The sequence below is a fragment of the Engraulis encrasicolus genome, chromosome 2, assembly GCF_034702125.1.
Source record: "Engraulis encrasicolus isolate BLACKSEA-1 chromosome 2, IST_EnEncr_1.0, whole genome shotgun sequence".
NCBI classification, from domain to species: domain Eukaryota; kingdom Metazoa; phylum Chordata; class Actinopteri; order Clupeiformes; family Engraulidae; genus Engraulis; species Engraulis encrasicolus.
Genome location: NC_085858.1, coordinates 25,569,219 through 25,589,005, shown reverse-complemented (window position 1 = coordinate 25,589,005; position 19,787 = coordinate 25,569,219). Strand labels below are relative to the sequence as shown.

Below are 19,787 nucleotides of genomic sequence, written 5' to 3'. Positions count from 1 at the left end.
ACTTCACACACAATTCTGGGAACATCTCACCCATTTCCCAACTCCCCTAACCAATGTCACTGAACACTAAGCACAATTCCTTCTTTACACTCACATTTCAGTTTTAAAACACACTCTTTTCAAACCACTACACACAATTCTCTGGATTACACACAATTTTCATGAAGAAAATCCCTGGTTGTCGCATTGAACACACTGCCATTCAAAATACTAAAATCAACTGCCATACTATGTTCACTTCCTCATCACATGGGCAAACTCTCTTCAACCCATAAGGACACACATCGCATGTGATATTGTTGAAAACATGAGTGGATGCAGTGAGAAAACACATTTGTTTAGTTTTTGAACTCCAAAATGTGTTATACAAGAGATCACTTTCATGTGGTTGTCCAATATTTTACAATAAATTAGTGCATTTTTTTTAAATGTCAGAAAAATATGTAAAATGTATTTTTTGCCACACATCTGTGTACTCCGAGTCTAAAAACAATATTTCAGTATTTTACTACAGAAAAATACCCTCTTCAGTAAGTAGAACAGTGAAGAAAATAAGTTTCTACTGTGTGTCAAGTTGAGTATAGAGTTTTACCTTGTGCATATTAGTGTCCAATGGTTCACATAAGAGTGTATTAAAATGACTGCTTGTGTGTGTGATTTGAGAACAAAATTACCTTTTTAGAAGAGAGTACATTGTTTTGAGACAAGACGTGCATTTTTCAGAGGTAGTGAGGAGTTTTGCCCGCTGTGTGTAAGGTATGGAGATTTGTGTGTAGAGTTTTGAGAATTCGAGAACTGATTCCGAAAATTGTGTGTAAGCAATCGAGAAAAACTGTAAACCAGGGGTGGGGGACCTATGTCTCGAGGGCTGTTTTATCCGGCCCCCGATATAATTTCAATGTTATGCAGCTTAACATGAAATATGACATTTTGTAAAGGAATCTTAGAAATTGCATTTGCAATACAATTAATTTATATTCAGGGGACCTAGAGAAGGTGGGGCCTGTTTTAAAGGTAGCTGTCTTCAATATAGGCCTTAAGTGCAGGAGATCCTGAACAGGGGACATCTTCAGACAAATTGACCCCTGAAGTTGCCAGTGAGAGCTGGTGGTGTTTCATACGTCTGTCTGATGTCTGGTGTTAGTGGTCAGATAGCTGGTTTTAGTGGCGGGTGTTAAAACGGGTCATGCGAAAAATTTGCACCGAAATCACTGAACTGGACCATCTCAGACATGAGAGTGGGAATGGAGGCCCTTTCTTTGGCCACTGGGTGGTGGTATTTTGCAGAATTAATTGATATTTTTACACACGGCATCTTATAAATTCTCTTTGGCAACAGTAGGTTGTAATTCAGTCAGTCAAACTGCACTTGTTTTTCAGTAAACACCAGGGAAACCAAGTTTAAAAACAAAAAAGGCACATTTTTATTCAATTCAAAACAGCTACAAAAACTGGCACATACAAATTGTGCTGTATCTTGGATGGGAGAATATGGTATACTATTTCCATACTGTTCTGTACAATCATCTCTCTATCCAGGCTTTCACAGGGCAGGCTAGAGGAGAGGTGACCACATAAGCATGACTGGAAGTCATGGCAGACACATTTATCTTTTTCTTTACAAAAAAAACAAACCTTATGGTTCATTCATATGTCGCCCAATCCAAGGTAATTAAGTACAAAAAATAGCATTTTTGTATTGCACATACCCTCTCTAAAACATGCAATCACCCGTTTTAAACCTCTGAAGGCAAAAAGACTAAAGCCTTAATCATGGCTATCTGCAGTGCATTCTGGAGTTGGAATGAGTGGCTGGTTTAGCTGGTGTTTGTGTTTAATGACTGGCTAGAAAACAATTAGATGAGATTCTGTTGGTTTTTTGGTTTGGAAGTCTCTGCCTCTTCTTTCCCCCACTTAAAAGTTTACGCTCTTTCTTTTTTTTATACATAAAAAGGTGGGTAAGACTTTATTTTAATGGTTCACTATTACAGTGGATCTACCACATTAGGCACAGTGTAATAACCAGTGCAACAATATTTAATACCATGTAATACCAGTGTAACACCATGTACCAATTTTACATGTACCCTTACATCTGGGGTTAGGGTTAGGGTTGGTACATGGTATTACACTGGTATCACATGGTATTAAATATTGTTGCACTGGTTATTACACTGTACATAATGTGGTAGATCGACTGTAATAGTGAACCATGAAAATAAAGTGTAACCAAAAGGTGTTTTTCATGAGCTCTGTTATCACCCAACTTTACAGTTCATCGTGTTGGGGTTCCTCGTCTGATTTGAGCTTGAGCTCCTCTGCCGTGATCTTGCCGTCCTGGTTGCGGTCCTGGTTTTGGAACATGTCCTTGATGACCTGATCGCCGTCCACTCCTGGACGCAGGCGGCCCTTGCCCTCCGCTATCTGAGTCTTGATGAAGGTGGAGAACTAGAGAGGGAGACAGTAATGACCAACATCTCACTGTGATGTAAATAGGCTTTGACTACATTTTTATATGAGGGTATGCATGTGTGCAGGGCTCTAATAAACACCAGTCAACTAGCCAAATGCTGGTGAAATTTCAGCTTGTCTGGTAGAAAAGACCAACTTACTAGCCACTTTGACCCGTTAGTGAGTGTGTGTTTGGCTAGTAAGATTAGCATCTACTAGCAATTTTGGCTGGTGAAGAAAAAAAGTTAATTTAGAGCCTTATATGTGTGTGTGTGTGTGTGTGTGTGTGTGTGTGTGTGTGTGTGTGTGTGTGTGTGTGTGTGTGTGTGTGTGTGTGTGTGTGTGTGTGTGTGTGTGTGTGTGTGTGTGTGTGTGTGTGTGTGTGTGTGTGTGTGTGTGAGAGAGAGAGAGAGCGACGGAGTTACCAACTAGGGTTGTAAGCAGAGGTGTCAAAAGTAAAAGTAAAAGTACTTCTGTGATGTAATTACAACTCTAGCACATAGCATTACATAGCTGTTACACCATTTACTCCATTGTAACTAATGGGATAGATAGACTGTGTTATTACTGAAAAACACTGAAAACCTATCAAGGACCCACCACAAACTTGATCCAACCAGTGCACAGTTAGTTGATCGTAAGACGAGTACACAGGTCTACTGTTTACACAGATAAGTTACTTCTGTGGGAAGGAAACTGTGTTCATTTTTTTTTACTTTTACTTTTACTTTTGACACCTCTGGTTGTAAGTGTCACACCAATGGGCCTGGCTCTTTGGTGTAGTGTAAGGTGACCAGATTTTTGTAGTCTGAAACCGGGACACTTCGTGCGTGACTGAAGGACAATATTTGGCTGGTGGGTCGGGGGGTCCTCCCCCAGGAAAATTTGTGAAAAAAAGTGAAAGCGTGAAAGTGAAAGCCCATTGGGAAACTCCAACTCCCATTGTCATTGTGACACAGCACTCCACAGCACACAAGTGAACACTGCACACAACGAAATTGCATTTATGCCTCACCCGTGCAAGGGGGCAGCCCTCAGTGGCGCCCCATGGGGAGCAGTGCGGTGGGACGGTACCATGCTCAGGGTACCTCAGTCATGGAGGAGGATGGGGGAGAGCACTGGTTGATTACTCCCCCCATCAACCTGGCGGGTCGGGAGTCGAACCGGCAACCTCTGGGATGCAAGTCTGACGCCCTAACCGCTCACCCATGACTGCCCATTGTATTGTATTTTTCAGATGCAATTTCCTGCATTCTGGTCAATTTTAGAAGGAGGGATGACAAATCGCAACTGACTTCTTTAGACTTTCTATACACACGCTGGCTGCCATTAATTGTGGCAGGTAAACATGTAATCTTTTCCATATATATATTTACCCTGATAGACATGGCGCAATGTAGTGGGTGGCCAAAACCGGGACATATTTGTGTCCCGAGAGGGTTTGCTTGGGACCTGGGACACACAACTCCAAACTGGGACTGTCCCGGTCAAACCGGGACGTCTGGTCACCCTAGTGTAGTGGTCAGACCCCCAATTTGGTACCCCTGAAACTCCAGGTTTGAGTCCGGGCAGGCCACATCTACTCCCATTCGCTACAGTATGCAGGTATGTCTGCATGAATTTGTAACTGTGTATTCTACCATGCATTGTATTAGTACTGACCTCCTCCAGGGGGACCTCTTGGTCCTTGTTGAGGTCCATGGCGGGGAACAGGGGGTCTGGGTTCTCCCCCATCCAGACGAACAGGTACCCGTCAGGAACCCCCTTCGTAAGCTCCAGCAGCTCCAACTCAAAGTGCAGCACCGCACTGCTGGGTACCTCGGCCGCTTTTCACACAAGAAGACGTCACCACCAGCAAGTTAATGCATTGTCAAGTCTAGTCAGGTTTGCTTACATAGTGACAGTAGCCCCTAAATGTACGCCGTACCTCCAGTGGCAAGCTGAAATAGACATTGAATTTACTACAATAATACTAATATACTATGACATAACACAGGGCCTTTAGTAATGCACTACGACTTGGTCATTGCCATTCTGGTAACAGCAAATGTATAACTTCTCTTGTCATGCCGTGTCTTAACGGGCTAAAGCACAGCGACTGTAGCACATGTTGTTTTTTCAAGCACCTCAAATGTTGCTTTGAAAACAACAGAGAGCTCCTCTTCAATTTTCAAAACAGCGTTTATTTATTTTTTCCCCCAAATTTGTCACTTTTACAGATCTTTATTCTTCACTCACTGTCTTTATTTTTATGTAGGTCAATCCACAAACCTTTTCACAGCTACACATAACTGATAACTACAGTACCACTGACAAGTTAACCCACTAGGTAATACACCTTATAGCAGAGGCTAAAGCCAAGCCAAAGAGGTTGGATATATAATAAGAGGAATCGAAACACGCCCACTCAATGCAAAAGCGTGTGCTCAAAATTTCTCCTAAGGGGCGTTGTCCCTCCTTCTTCTCTTTTCGTGGTGTTTGCACAAGACGTGCCCTACCGCCATCTACAGCGCTAAGGGAACTTCATTTATTCTCAACCTCAGGACTCCGAAGGTCACCTATAGTCAGGGTCATTTTTCCAAAAAGTTGACACCTGAAGGCAAATCATGTTAATTTTCGGCATACAACTGATTTAGGGGTATTCAAGGGTGCTGAATCCAAATCTGCCGTATGCCGGACGCAAAAATGTACCGAAATGCCTCAAACGGGCAAAATCCAATATGGCCGCCGCCACCGTGTTAAAATCCTGCAATCACTTTTCTTTTGGACTAAATAAGGTATGAATTTGAAAATAGCACTTATTTTTATCTTTTCAGACATGGGGAAAGCCATTATGTCATCAGATTTAAGCTCAGATTGGAAGAAAATGCTTATGTCATTGGTTGGCAGCCATTTTAAAAGCAGAGAGCCTCATATTGTCAGCGATTTTTAACATTTTTACTAATCTTTCAAGATTCACAGAAAAAATGCTCTTTGTCTCTATGAACACAAATACTACAGAAAACTACACTGAACTGTCTACTTTCACCTGAAAAAAGAAGTTTGTGTCTACCTTTTTCCATTCTTTAGTTATGGGCAGTAGAACATGGGATGACACCACAAAATAACACTGATTTTTGACCCCAAAATACTGCACTTTTCTCTGCCCATATTTTTGCTTTAAGGACATATTGTCTTTGATAGTGTTCATGTTTGATGTGCAACATTTTCAGGGGGTTTGAAGGGTGCTTAATGCCAATATGATGTATAAATAAATGTATATTCCCATAGTACATCAAAATGAAGGAATCCAATATGGCCGCCGTCACCAGTCTACAGTGTATGTTTCTTTGATTACACAAGGTAAACTCTTAAGTGGGCTACATTATGTAGCATTAGGTTTTCATACAGGGAGAATTAATTTCCATACTCAGATTTAAGATAGATATCAAAGGAAATTATTTCAGTGTAGTCTGAATTCATGATTGCAACAAGAACATAGGGTGACACCAAAAACAAAAAACAAAATTTTTTTGACCCCAAAATACTGCACTTGTCTCAACCCACATTTGTGCTTTAAGGACAAAGTGTCTTTGATAGTGTTCATGTTTGATATGCAGCATTTTCAGGGGTTTTGAAGGGTGCTTAATTCAAATATTCAAATATGCTGTGTATTAGGCTCAAAACCTCTTTAATAAGCCTACCTCAAAATGAATTAATCGAATATGGACGCCATCACCAGACAAGGTTGACTCTTAATTACATTGTAGCTATAGGTTGTCATACATGGAGAATTCATCTCCATACTCAGATTAAAGATTAGAATCAAAGGTCATGATTTCATAGGTTGAATTCATGTTTACAAGTGACAGTTGACTTTCATGTCAATAAGCTGTTCTTTTGAATGAAAATGTTTTCTCTACTTCCACTTTTATTTTAATGCTTATTATAACATGATGCAATATGTCCACTCAATCCACTTCTTCCATTATGAGACAAATTTAACACACATAAATCTGAATGTGCCTAAATATAATATGCACATCTACATTTTGTGCATTAGGAATTCATTGTTTGCCGATTTTATTGCGGTGCTTACATTATATCTTTGAATGGTGGAAAGGTGAAACGTGGATCAAAACAGTTTATGTTATTGTGAGGAATTTACTTGATATATGTTAACTCATTCCCAACCATTAGGCCTATCAACCTCCTCCTCTCCAGTTGATTTGGCAGGACACACAATATCATGCACTGCATGGCACTTTGGCTGCAAATGCAACAAAAGCAAAGTATGGCGTTTTGCAATGATCAGTCCTATCTAATTCAGATGTCACATGGTTACATAAAATGCCCCATATCATCAAATCTCTATATTGAGTCAGGCCCACATACCCCTTCCTATCCTCCTGCCAGTCACCGAAGTGGGATGGGAAGTATTGAACAGGGCTTTAGTCCCACTACTCCTGTATCTGCCACTTATACATGGGTTCGCATTGTTTATCAACACAATGTTATGAGGAGGGGCAAGACACTGGCAGCCAACCACGTGAGGTATTTTTTTTGACAGACAGCGGTTTCCAACAATCAGAGGCTGAGTTGTGCGCGGCTAGGTTCGCAGTCAGGTTATAAACAAAATTTAGAACCCATGTATTCTCAAGGCACACAAAGACATCACAACTTGTGCTTGCCTCATCCAACACTGCATCTGCAAGAAGTGGCATGGAGTACATGGAGTCAAGCAGTTGCTGCAATTCAGCAACTCAAGGAGGGGTGATTAGGAATAGGTTAACTTAGTATACCAAGTAAACAATTTTGGTTAGAGTAGAGGTGGTGACTGTATGGTGCATATATATTTTGGTATATATAGGCCCTATAAACTGTATCAGAAGTAGTGTGGAAGTCAAGTCTCTTGGCGGAAATACGTAGGATGGTGCGCAAGGTTAATAGAAATGGGCACCCTCCTGTCTTTTCTCACAGCACATGAACACAATATTCAAAAAAGGACATTCCAAGTCAGCAAGGACATTCTGATTTTTGATACCTCCTCCTCGTATAACTTAACCCATTGTGTCCTGGAAACACATATAGGTTTTTGCAGGATCTTGGGATTTTTGTTGGAGCTATGTTGGAGCTGAATGAACACATTACAATGCAAGGGGAGGGTATTGGCTTTAAATGTAACTCATTTCATGTTTGTATGTGCTTCAGAGGCTGAGACGTTGCGGATTTAATAAGGAAGAGGGCACCCTTTCCCAAAAAGGGCGTAGGACAAAATGAGTTAATTAGCAGTCCATTTTTGAGTATTGTGTTCATGTGCTGTGAGAAAGAACAGGGAAGTGCCCCCATTTTCTGTGCCTAGGCACCTTAAAACTACCACTTACTCTGCTCTTCTGCCTGCCATTGGCTCTCTCTCTCTCCAGCTGAGCACCGTTATTGATACACTGCAGATGTACATTCCAGTATATTTTAACTAGGCCAATTTAAAGTCTATACTTGCACAATTCTACCAACAGAAGATAAAAGACAGACTCTCTTTTCCTCCTGCTCCCCTGTTCAGCAGGGCTGGATCCCCACATGGCTGCATGCTGAGCCCCCCATCTAAAGTCTATCTGTCCATGACTGCAGCATGGCCAGCAAAAGGGAATGAAGGTGGCAGCCTGGTGTACAGAGACCGACACAAATTTCTCTAGCTCTGAATGAAAAGAAAACCAAAGATATCATTGCTGCCTTCAGGAGGCACACCTATAGCAAGAATAGACCTAGCCCTCTCTGAACTTCCCACTGTCACAGAGCTAAAACATTGTCTTGGACATTATCCTGGTTCTGAGTTCTTGGGTCTCTACAGATGTATCATTGGCACTACAGATGTATCATCAAAGTAAGGACCAAAGACTAAAACCACATTTCACACACATGGACTGTCTGACTGTTCATTACAATCTCTTGTTCCCCTGATCTCCTTCCATCCTCCGGTTGTTGTGAAATAATTGATACAGTGCAATGTGTTGAGCTGAATTCTTGCCGTACTACAGAACAAAGGCCAGCCTTGTAATTAAGGTTATAATTGTCACAGAGTGGCCATCTCAGCTGAAATATGTACACACACACACACACACACACACACACACACACACACACACACACACACACACACACACTCACACACACACACACACACACACACACACACACACACACACACACACACACACACACACACAATGCCACTCCCTTATCTGTACACTCTATTCTATTCTATTCTATTCTATTCTATTCTATTCTATTCTATATATTATTCACATCAGTCTGCCTCTTGATCCCCTTTATAGTCCTAGATATACTGTGATCTGAGCACAGCAATTAAACCGACAAACATGAAGTAATTCCCATTGTACAAAGGATAATATTAGAAAATATTTGATTTCAGACTCTTGTGGTCATTTATTTTTTATGGGTGAAGAAGGTGTGGAAACATTGTGTGGTGTTTGAGGTGGGAACATTTTTTCATGGTATAAATGCATTAAAAGTGTAATTGAAATAGGGAGAGATTTTACAAATGGTCCATTTAATGGAAAAGAAAAATCTCCTGTTGCAAACATGAATTCAGTCTACACTGAAATAATTTCCTTTGATATCTTTCTTAAATCTGAGTATGGGAATTAATTCTCATTGTATGAAAACCTGATGCTACATAATGTAGGCCTACTTAAGAGTTTACCTTGTGTAATCAAAGAAATGTACACTGTAGACTGGTGACGGCGGCCTATTGGATTCCTTCATTTTGATGTACCATGGGAATTAAAGGCATTAAGCACCCTTCAAACCCCCTGAAAATGTTGTATATCAAACATGAACACTATCAAAGACAATATGTCCTTAAAGCAATAATTATGGGCATTGGGCAGTGAGAAGTGCAGTATTTTGGGGTCAAAAATCTGTGTTTTTTTGTGGTGTCATCCCATGTTCTACTGCCCATAACTAAAGAATGGAAAAAGGTAGACACAAACTTCTTTTTCCAGGTGAAAGTAGACAGTTCAGTGCAGTTTTCTGTAGTATTTGTGTTCACAGAAACAAAGAGCATTTTTTTCTGTGGATCTTGAAAGATTAGTAAGAATGTTAAAAATCGTTCACAATATGAGGCTCTCTGCTTTTAAAATGGCTGCCAGCCAATGACATAAGAATTTTCCTCCAATCTGAGCTTAAATCTGATGACATAATGGCTTTCCCCATGTCTGAAAACATAAAAATAAGTGCTATTTTCAAATTCATACCTTATTTAGTCCAAAAGAAAAGTGATTGCAGGATTTTAACACGGTGGCGGCGGCCATATTGGATTTTGCCCGTTTTGAGGCATTTCGGTACATTTTTGCGTCCGGCATACGGCAGATTTGGATTCAGCACCCTTGAATACCCCTGAATCAGTTGTATGCCGAAAATTAACATGATTTGCCTTCAGGACCTTAAATAAGCACCTTTTCAGAAATCCTGCCTAGACTACTAAAGGGGCGTTCACCCAACGTAAAGTGAATACCGGAAAAGAACCCGCCTGCTTTATCTCACTCTCATATACGATTCTCTGGCCAAGCCTAATCTTAGCCCTATTCTTCCATAACCTGAAGCCATTCTGGCATTTCTGGGGCCTTGTCCTAAAACGTTTCACCATTCACTAGACTTCAGCCTAATCCACATTCCTCAAATACCCCCTGAGGAGGTACAAAGCAACTCAGGTCTGTGACACCCATGCAGAGAGAGAGAGAGAGAGAGAGAGAGAGAGAGAGAGAGAGAGAGAGAGAGAGAGAGAGAGAGAAATTTTGTGTTTTCAGCATTTCACAAGTTGAGGTGCTGTAGGGGATCATCCAATCCTGTACACTTCTGAAAGACTGATTTACGAGGTGTGCTGACAGGCCAAATGTGAGGAAACCAGCGAAGAGAACAACCATCCTCCTAACCTCACCTTCCTTGATCCTAAAGGTCATCGCTTTCATTAGGACTACCATTAGAGGCGAGCCTAAGTACATAGCCTCAGTCCAAATAGCAGAGGAGTCACCGATCAGCTAATGTTTCTGTCAGGCTGCCAGCATATTCTTCGTCTTCGCCTCTAGTATTCTTCTCCAATCAAACCCTTAGGTCCCTCCCAAATTTCAGTCAGACCATGAAAGCGTCAGTTACTTCATTGTAATCTTCTCCCGTTCTCTTCTCCCATAACCGATCTCCAATCGTGAACCCTAATTTCACTGTCAAAGTCTTCTTCATCTTCTCAAGGACCCCAATGACCCCTCCCTAATTTCATTGTTAGACTGTCAGTAACTTCTTCGTCATGTTCTCTAGTGCTGTCCTCCAAAATATCCTTTAGGTCCCACCCTAATTTCACAGGCAGACTTTGAAAGTGCCAGGAACTTCTTCATCTTCTCGATCTCTTCTCCAATCATCATCCTTTTGGATCCATCCCTACTTTCACTGTCAATCTGTCTGCAAACTTCTTCAAATTTTACTGTTTGACCGTCTGTAACTCCTTAATCTTCTCCAGCTCTCTTCTCCAATTAATCCTTTTGGTCCGTCCCTAATTTCACTTTTAGAGTGTTGGGTCCCTCCCTAAAATTCACTGTTTGACTGTCAGTAACTTAATCTTCTCCGTTTCTCCACGAACCCTTTGGTTCCTTCCCTCATTTCACTGTCGGTAGCTTACCCCATTTTAGCCCAAGGCACAAACGCCTGCAAAAAAACGCCTGCTGAATGCCTAAGCCCTTTTTGGGAAAAGGTGCCCTCTGCCTATTAAAACCTAAATATTTCAGCCTCCGAAGCACATAAAAACATGAAGTAATTTGCATTTAAAACCTTGGACCATCATCTTGCATTAGAATGTGATCATTCAGCTCTAATATACCCACATTTTTCATTAAAAAAGCTCAAATCTCAAGAGCCTGAATGCAGTGTATATGTCGCTCCAGGCGACCCCCAAATCGACAAAGGTCAAATAACGTATACGCAGCATCAGGCTAAAATGGGTTGATGCTCTCCAAATCAGGCCTTTGGGTGCTCCCTCCCTCCCTCCATGTCTCACCTCCCTCCCTCCCTCCCTCCCTCCATGTCTCACCTCCATCCTCTCCAAATGAGGCCTTTGGGTCCTCCCTCCCTCCCTCCCTCCCTCCATGTCTCACCTCCGTCCTCTCCGTGGCCCAGGTGCGGGGGGACCACCACCTCCCTCCTCTCCCCGACACACATGCCCTGCAGGCCCTGATCCAAGCCCTTGATGATCTTCCCGGAGCCCAGCTGTGTGCGAGGCGGCAAGTCGAAGTTATCGCTACAGAATGGGGAGGAATGAGAGTATCGTAAATTCAAGTTGTCTTTTTATAGTAGACACACTATGTATAGTGTTTTTTTTTTAAAAAAAAATCCAAAATACAGTATAATAATTCATAAATCAAATGGTTAGGGAGATAAGCACACATAAAAATATTCAGTACCCGACCAAAAGTTTTTCCTTCTCTTGCCATTTCTCAACGTTTGTTAGTCCATGTTAAAAACGGTCTCGCTCAAAAAAAAAAATGCCTAGCCCACCCACACATTAGCACACACATGCACTGCATTAATGGATTAAGGCCCATTATCTGGGCTACTCTGATAGCCCCAAATACTGTGCATATCTTTACAAAGTATACACTTTGTAATACATACTAGTAGCCATCAGAGGTGGCCCACTGTCACCCACCAATGGACCATAATGCATTGCACTATGTGGCCCTGGTGGTAATGGGACGGACATGTATATACAGTACATGCACATACTGTATGTAACATTACATTACATTACATTACATTGCATTTGGCAGACGCTTTATAACCAAAGCGACTTTCAAAAGAGGACATAATCAAGCCAACATCACAAGCAAATACAAAGTGCACAGGAGATATACAGAACAACAAGTGCAGTTGCAAAGAGGGGTTCGTTTTTTTTTTTTAATAAAGAGTAAATAACGAGTACACTCACACACAAACACACACACACAAGCTAAACTGACCATCATGTCAAGAGTTTGCCCTGGGGCAAGGCCAGCTCAAGCATTAGTCTAGTAGATTCTCTCGAAAGAGGAAAGTCTTTAGTAACTCCACCTCAGAGTGAGTGCTGCTCTGCTTTGTGGTTCTTAGGAAGGAAATCGTGCTTCTCACTACAGCATGGAGAGATGCAAGCGATAAGGTGGCCTCTGGGGGAGGGGGGGAGTCAGTGTAAACAGAGGTAGGCTTGAAGGTATTTGTAAGCAAAACAAATGTCTGCACTTGACACTCCTCCAAGTTAGGTGTGTTACTCCCATAGCCTCCCATAACCCTGTTCCCATGTCTACAATGTAAAACATGGCAGCCGGTTAAACGTAAAAAAGTAAGTTGCCCTGCTGCCTTAAGTTTGTACGTTAACTTACTTTACTTAAAAACTTAAGGCAACGGGGCAACTTACTTATTTGCTTTTAACTGGCTTGCCATGTTTTACAGTGTACAGCTGTGATCTGGTAGTTAATAAACTAGGGCAGTCATGGGTGAGCGGTTAGGGCGTCAGACTTGCATCCCAGAGGTTGTCGGTTTGACTCCCGACCCGCCAGGTTGGTGGGGGGAGTAATCAACCAGTGCTCTCCCCCATCCTCCTCCATGACTGAGGTACCCTGAGCATGGTACCGTCCCACCGCACTGCTCCCCATGGGGCGCCACTGAGGGCTGCCCCCTTGCACGGGTGAGGCATAAAATGCCATTTCGTTGTGTGCAGTGTGCAGAGTTCACTTGTGTGCTGTGTCACAATGACAATGGGAGTTGGAGTTTCCCAATGGGCTTTCTTAGCTTTCTTTCTTTCTTCTTAGAACTGGTTTGTGGTATTGGTGGGTCCCGGTGGCACATTCGATTGAAGATGGTGGATGAGTCAATAAGGAAGGCTGCCATCCTCCTGCACTCTCATTTGTGACAGAAGTGCCCTACAGCATGGGAAAGATATATAATATATGCACTGCACATAAAAATGGCCATTATCTTGACCACTACTACAACTAAGGTAAGCCACCAGACAGAGCTTGCAGGCTTGTGTGTGTGTGTGTGTGTGTGTGTGTGTGTGTGTGTGTGTGTGTGTGTGTGTGTGTGTGTGTGTGTGTGTGTGTGTGTGTGTGTGTGTGTGTGTGTGTGTGTGTATGTGTGTGACTCACGATGAGTAGAGCACAGTTCCGTCCATGAGGGAGCAGTTGTATCGGTACTGGATGAGGTCATGTTCCTCTGCGGTGAGGTTGCAGAGCTCAGGCTTGCGGGTCACCTTCACCTCCACCGTGTCGTCAGGGTTGTGGAAGTCCAGCACGTGAATGTCGAAGACGAGCACCGCCGAGCCAGGGATCATACCCTCTGAGAGAGAGAGAGAGAGAGAGAGAGAGAGAGAGAGAGAGAGAGAGAGAGAGAGAGAGAGAGAGACAGACAGACAGACAGACAGACAGACAGACAGACAGACAGACAGACAGACAGAACAAAGCATATTGGAAGTAATCACTATTACTGTGAATTAGGGTTAAATGTATGTTGGCGGGACAAACAAAATCAAATTGAACCAGGGATCATCCTTTCTTAGTGAGACAGAGAGAAAAGACCGAAAATGGAAAAGTAAGAACTTTTTTTACTTCATTAAATGAGGGTTAAATATATTTTGATGGAACAACCAAAATGTAATTCATGACATTAACAGCACTACATTCCTTGTATTTTAACAGCCACTACATTTCTTGTAATAATTGTAACTGAAGGCATGCCACAGGCAGAAAGACAGGAGAAGAGGATAAGTGAAAGAGGAAGAGAACCACAGTCTCAGAGAAATAAGAGGCACAAATACTGAGAGCACAACTTGACCTACCCAAATATATACAGTATTATATCGCTGCAACCCAAACAGATCTCGCTGCTGTTTACAGAAAAAGAGCTTATGCATGCTGCAGAAGCCTTATAATGTGTACTGTCCCACCAGTGCAATGCTTTACAGTGCTATTCACTGAAAGGACTGTACTACCACCCTACATTACTATGACATTACACAGAGTCTTTTAGTAATACATTACAATGACATTCTAGTGACAACACGTTTATAACCAGGCCGTGTATTAACACACTGAAGCTGGCTAATGTCTATTAATGAGATGCTGCTTGTCTTGACAAGGGCTCACTCGCAAAAGTGATGTGCGTAATTTCCCAGGTGAAATGAAAAAAATGAATAAAATAAAAGAAATAAAATCAACTGACCGAGTCCACTCTCTCCATAGGCCATGAAGGGAGGGATGGTGACACGGCTCTTCTCCCCGATGCACATCCCCTGCAGGGCTTTGTCCATGCCCGAGATGACGTAGCCCTTCCCGATGTAGGTATTGTAGGTGCTCTTGCGTTTATAGCTAGAAGAGGAAATATGACAGTGAGAGGAGAAGATGGTGACGACTCTCGTGAACTTAATGCCAATCAAATTGTTGAAAACGATATTGATGTAATACAATATTGTAGAGTCAAGGCCCCCTGGACTGAACTGTGTGTTTCCCCATATGATTCCTTCTCCGTCTGTGTCTGTACAGCTATGTGTATGAACGAGCGTTTGTGACTGCGCATGAATGTTGTATCCCACTCTCTCGTGTGTCTTCTATAATTCTCTGAGCGTGCCCATCAGTTTTGGGATGGATTTTGATTGGGGGGAGCGGAGGTGTCCGGGCAGGAAAAATTAAGGGACTAGATAGGACGGTATTGATATAAGGGATTGGCTAATCGATCAGGGTTCTGCGACGTTTACTAAATTTTAATCAGAGTTGAGGAAAATTTAATAGGGGCCAGACGTGTTTGTAGTTTGTGTGGTGTTTCAGTTTAGTTGGTGTTTATTGTTTTCTGGGGAACACATCCTATTGCCCTGTATAGCCTGTGAAACGTTAGGTAGAATGAATTAAACGATTTTACATTGACATAGTTTCATTATATTGTTTTTTATATTACTGTATGCTGCACTTAGCTGACGCTTTTATCCAAAGCGATCAATCCCAACAAATTCTTTCTGTATGTATTGAAAAGGTATGGTTTGTTTGAATTGTGCAGATAAATATGTCTACCTGTACATATTAGTCAACGTTTCAACATTGAACATATCAGAACTATGCCATGCTTACTAAAGCAAACTTGGTGCTGTTCATCAGGAATCACTGACTTACATTTCTTGTGGCATTTTTAAAGGGACACTGTGCAGGAAATGGTCAAAAACGGTACTGCAACTATGCCGCTCATTGAAACTGGACTGCCTATTGCCAAATTTGATCTTTACATGAAAGTTTACTAAGTAATAAACAAATATTTCCTAGTATGGTCCAAGTAGGGTCATTTTTGCAGCTAAAAATGGCTATTTTTGGAAATTCAAAATGGCGGACCATGGAGAAGATCCTCCTTTTCATGTATGAAAAGTGCAATTTTTCCAATCATAATGAATACTTTTGGATGGTGGTGGTAAGTATTAATGAAAAAGGTAACATTACTGAATGGGCAGCATGAATTCTGGAAATAAACAACTAAAAATCTCACACAGTGTCCCTTTAAGGACATTTAACACTGACCTTATGGATTAAATTCTATTTAACGTGACATCCTGCATATCGCACACACAATAGCAAAAATGTATTTTTTTGTTGGTTTCATCCCATGAACTGCACCAATGGACTCACGGGTGCTTGACTCCACACACCAAGTTTAAACTTGCCCCATTCTTTTTCTGTCATGGTATGTGCACACTGAGAACACCAGTATTGAGAGTGAGGCTCAGCCAATCGAGTGGAGCCTGGCTGTTTGCCCACCGTGAAACAATCTCTCTGTGGCCAATGAGAAACAAGCTGACCTGCTGTCGGATGGCTTGACGTCTTGTAGAATGACATTGTAGTGATTGCCATGCCCTTGTACTAGCTGAGGGAAATGTGAATTGACCACAGGCTTATGAATTGCAAGGCTAGGCTATATTCCATTAAACACATAGACTCTACAGTCATTGGCTAGCCCACTGAGACACAATTACTCAGTAGCCAATCAGAGCTCAGCTTACTGTACCTGTTGTCGAATGGCGTGCCGTCCCGTAGCGTGCCGTTGTAGTGGTAACGGATGTAGTCTCCCGCCACAGACTTCCTGGTGCAGGACTCTGGCTTGTACTGGACCGCGACCTCCACCGTGTCATTGGCATTGAACATGTCCACCAGCAGCACGTCAAACATCAGGCTGGCATATGGGGGAACCAAGGTACCTGGAGGAGGGGATGGCAGGGCAGAGGAACAGAGCGGTTAGGTCAGGTCAGTGTCAGGGTTGGGAAGGGCACTGTGCTATTTACTACTAGTTAAATAAGGCAGCCGGAGTTGGAATGGAGATCACAGAGTTGCAGGTTCAAATCCCAACCTTACCTCTCCCTATACCTCCATCCATGGCTGAAGTGCCCTTGAACAAGGCGCCTGATCCCACATTGCTCCAGGGACTGTAACCAATACCCTGTAAATAACGGTAAGTCGCACTGGATAAAAGCATCAGCTTGTGTAACAAAATTCAAGGGTCCTACAGTACCTTTAAAGGTGCACTGTGTAGGATGGTGGCCGGAATAGGCATTGCAACTATGCTGTTCATTGAAACTGTGTTCTCTACTGCCTTTTCTTGAAATTCAAAATGGTGGACAATGGAGAAGACTCCCGATTTCCCATGTATGAAAAGTGCAATTTCCCCAGTCATAATGAATACTTAGAATTTGATGGTGGTGATAAGTATTCATGAAAAAGTTGTGAATGGGCAGCATGAATTCTGGAAATATTTTTTTTTTTAAATTACACAGTGCATCTTTAGGAACATTTAGGCAAACATCTTCCATTACGAAAAGAAGAGTCAGAAACCATGGTTACCATATCCCTTGTCCTCATAGGCCAGGAAGGGGGGGATGAGCATGGAGCGCCTCTCGCCCACGCACATGCCCAGAAGGCCCTCGTCCACGCCCTTGATCAAGTAGCCCTGACCCACATATGTGTCATATGTCTGGCCCCGAGGATGGCTGTACAGGAGACACACACACACACACACACACACACACACACACACACACACACACACACACACACACACACACACACACACACACACACACACACACACACACACACACACACACACACACACACACACGCACACAGACATACACACACACACACACACACATGTTTGATGACGCCCACTGGTTGAAAACCTAGAGATGTGGCAATTGACAAGGGGAATAGTATACACACAGTATAAGCATTTTTGCGAGGGGAAAGTTGCAAGCATGAGTGCCTTGGATCTTCTCCATCAGAAGGGAAAGTTTCTTTTTGGAAATGTTTACATTCTGGCCAAGTACTGTCCGTGTAGGATCATGGGAATTGTAACCACATTTCTATAAAGCTCACCTAGAGTCAAACAGAGTTCCATTCAGCAGGGTTCCATTGTAGTGGTAGCGTACAAAGTCTGTGCGGACCACAGTGCGCTTGCAGTCCTGGGGCTTACTGAGGGTGCGGATCAGCACCTTATCATCCGTGTTCCACACATCCAGCAGGAGAACATCGAACGTCAGGGTCGTATCTGGAGGAATTGTGGCACCTGAGAGAAAGAGTAAAAGTAAGACGAAGTGATGAATTGATGGTCAGTCTTTATGATAAAGATTGGGTATGTTGAATCGGCCATAACTTAAAATTATTCTCTTCGGTCCCTGATCTCATTGTTGACAAGTTGCACAATGTTAGTTGCATGGCAATGGTCTATAAATGGCTGACATGATGATGCAAACAAAATTGATATGTGTGAGATATACTGGTGGTCTCTGTGTGGCCTTCAGAGCTTTTAGTCAACACACTCCCAAACTAGTGTAAATGATAGGGGAAAACCAAGACAATAATGTGAAATCATTAGTGAAATCCTCTGTGCAAAAAACCCAGGTAGAAGGAATATTTGAAGTCGTATTGCATGTTGTATTGTATGAATGGTGGCATCATTATCAATACAATACAATACAATACAATACAATACAATACAATACAATACAATACAATAACACATGTATTTATATAGCGCAGTATCACAACTGTTAGGTTGACTCAAAATGAGACATATCTCACCTGCTCCAAGAACTCCATAGGCCAGGTGAGGGGGGATGGTGAGCTTCCGGCGTTCGTTGACACACATGCCCAGGACGCCCCTGTCCAGCCCGGTGATGACCACACTGCCCAGTCCGACCTGGCCCACGAATGGTTTACCTTTATCATGACTGCGCAGAGCGTTTTCATGTAGGAGCGGGGGAAATCATTGTGATAGATGATGGTGATTGATAAACATACGCATGCAATATAAAAAACGCATAGCTTTTTGGAATGCTACAGTTCATCCAGGGTGCATGCCGCTTTGCATGGCTACATTTAGCTCCTCTTGAAGGTATGACTGGTGGACATTTGCATGCGTGGCAGCCAACCTGCACTTTTGATTTGATAGCGTTGATCATCCGAACTGAATGGAAACTGCATTGTGCATTACGCGTGCGTTACCATAGCGAAAAAAAAAATATCCACATACACTATGCATCGGGAATGTTTGTATATTTGAACGCCCACGTGCAATAACTGCGTGTTATAATCGGAATGCAAATAGAAAAGTAATCTCTGCGCCTCTGGCATGCGATTAAAGAGGCCCTATATCACCGGAGTCTGGCTACTGCAATGTAGGCCTAGTGCGTTTCTTTTTCGCACACAACCGCTACTGCGTAGAGATGGGGTTGCAGAATTGTCGTCTGTTGGCATCATTTACCACCCAACTATGTCTTCAATAACGTAGCCTGCTTTGATTTGATGCTTTTACGTCGTCTACGGCTCGCATTCTCTGGCGCTACTACGCATGCTTTACCAAAAGGCTTACCTTGATTCAAACTTTTTTCCATCAGGAAGCGTCCCGTTGAAATGGTAGCGTACATAATCCCCAGTTTGTACTTCTCTTGGACAATGCATTGGTATGGAATAGCGATCAATAACCAAGTCCTCCAATGGATTAGATGCGCAGTCTCCTGACATTAAGCAGATGACCGCGATGACTAACAAATACGTGTGCTCCATTATACTAGCCGTGGTTTGAGGATAAAGTTGAGTTATGATCAAGAGGTCGTGTCACATTTGGCTGTTCTTTTTCGGGAGCTTCTCGGTCGACTTTTACAACTGCTGGGACGGTGAAAGTGGAACGACTGCCTGATTCTTGACCATTTTACGCATCACCAAACGGTGGGGGCTCGCGCTTGCTCCCCACAAAACCTAAGCTCCCCCCTTCTTTGGAGAATCTGTAGACGT

The 19,787-nt window shown here is 42.6% G+C and overlaps 1 protein-coding gene across 1 annotated transcript; it reads right to left on the bottom strand.

Moving 5' to 3' along the window:
- Positions 1-1,611: 1,611 nt before the first annotated feature.
- Positions 1,612-19,708, bottom strand: LOC134435867 (peptidyl-prolyl cis-trans isomerase FKBP10-like). Its single transcript, XM_063184912.1, has 10 exons — positions 19,366-19,708; positions 18,576-18,724; positions 17,871-18,060; positions 17,337-17,482; positions 16,507-16,696; positions 14,686-14,831; positions 13,614-13,803; positions 11,592-11,734; positions 4,114-4,277; positions 1,612-2,448 (listed from the first exon to the last, which is right to left on the bottom strand). Exons 1-10 carry the CDS (start codon positions 19,557-19,559, stop codon positions 2,269-2,271), a joined length of 1,692 nt encoding a protein of 563 aa, XP_063040982.1. The 5' UTR covers positions 19,560-19,708; the 3' UTR covers positions 1,612-2,268.
- Positions 19,709-19,787: the final 79 nt, after the last annotated feature.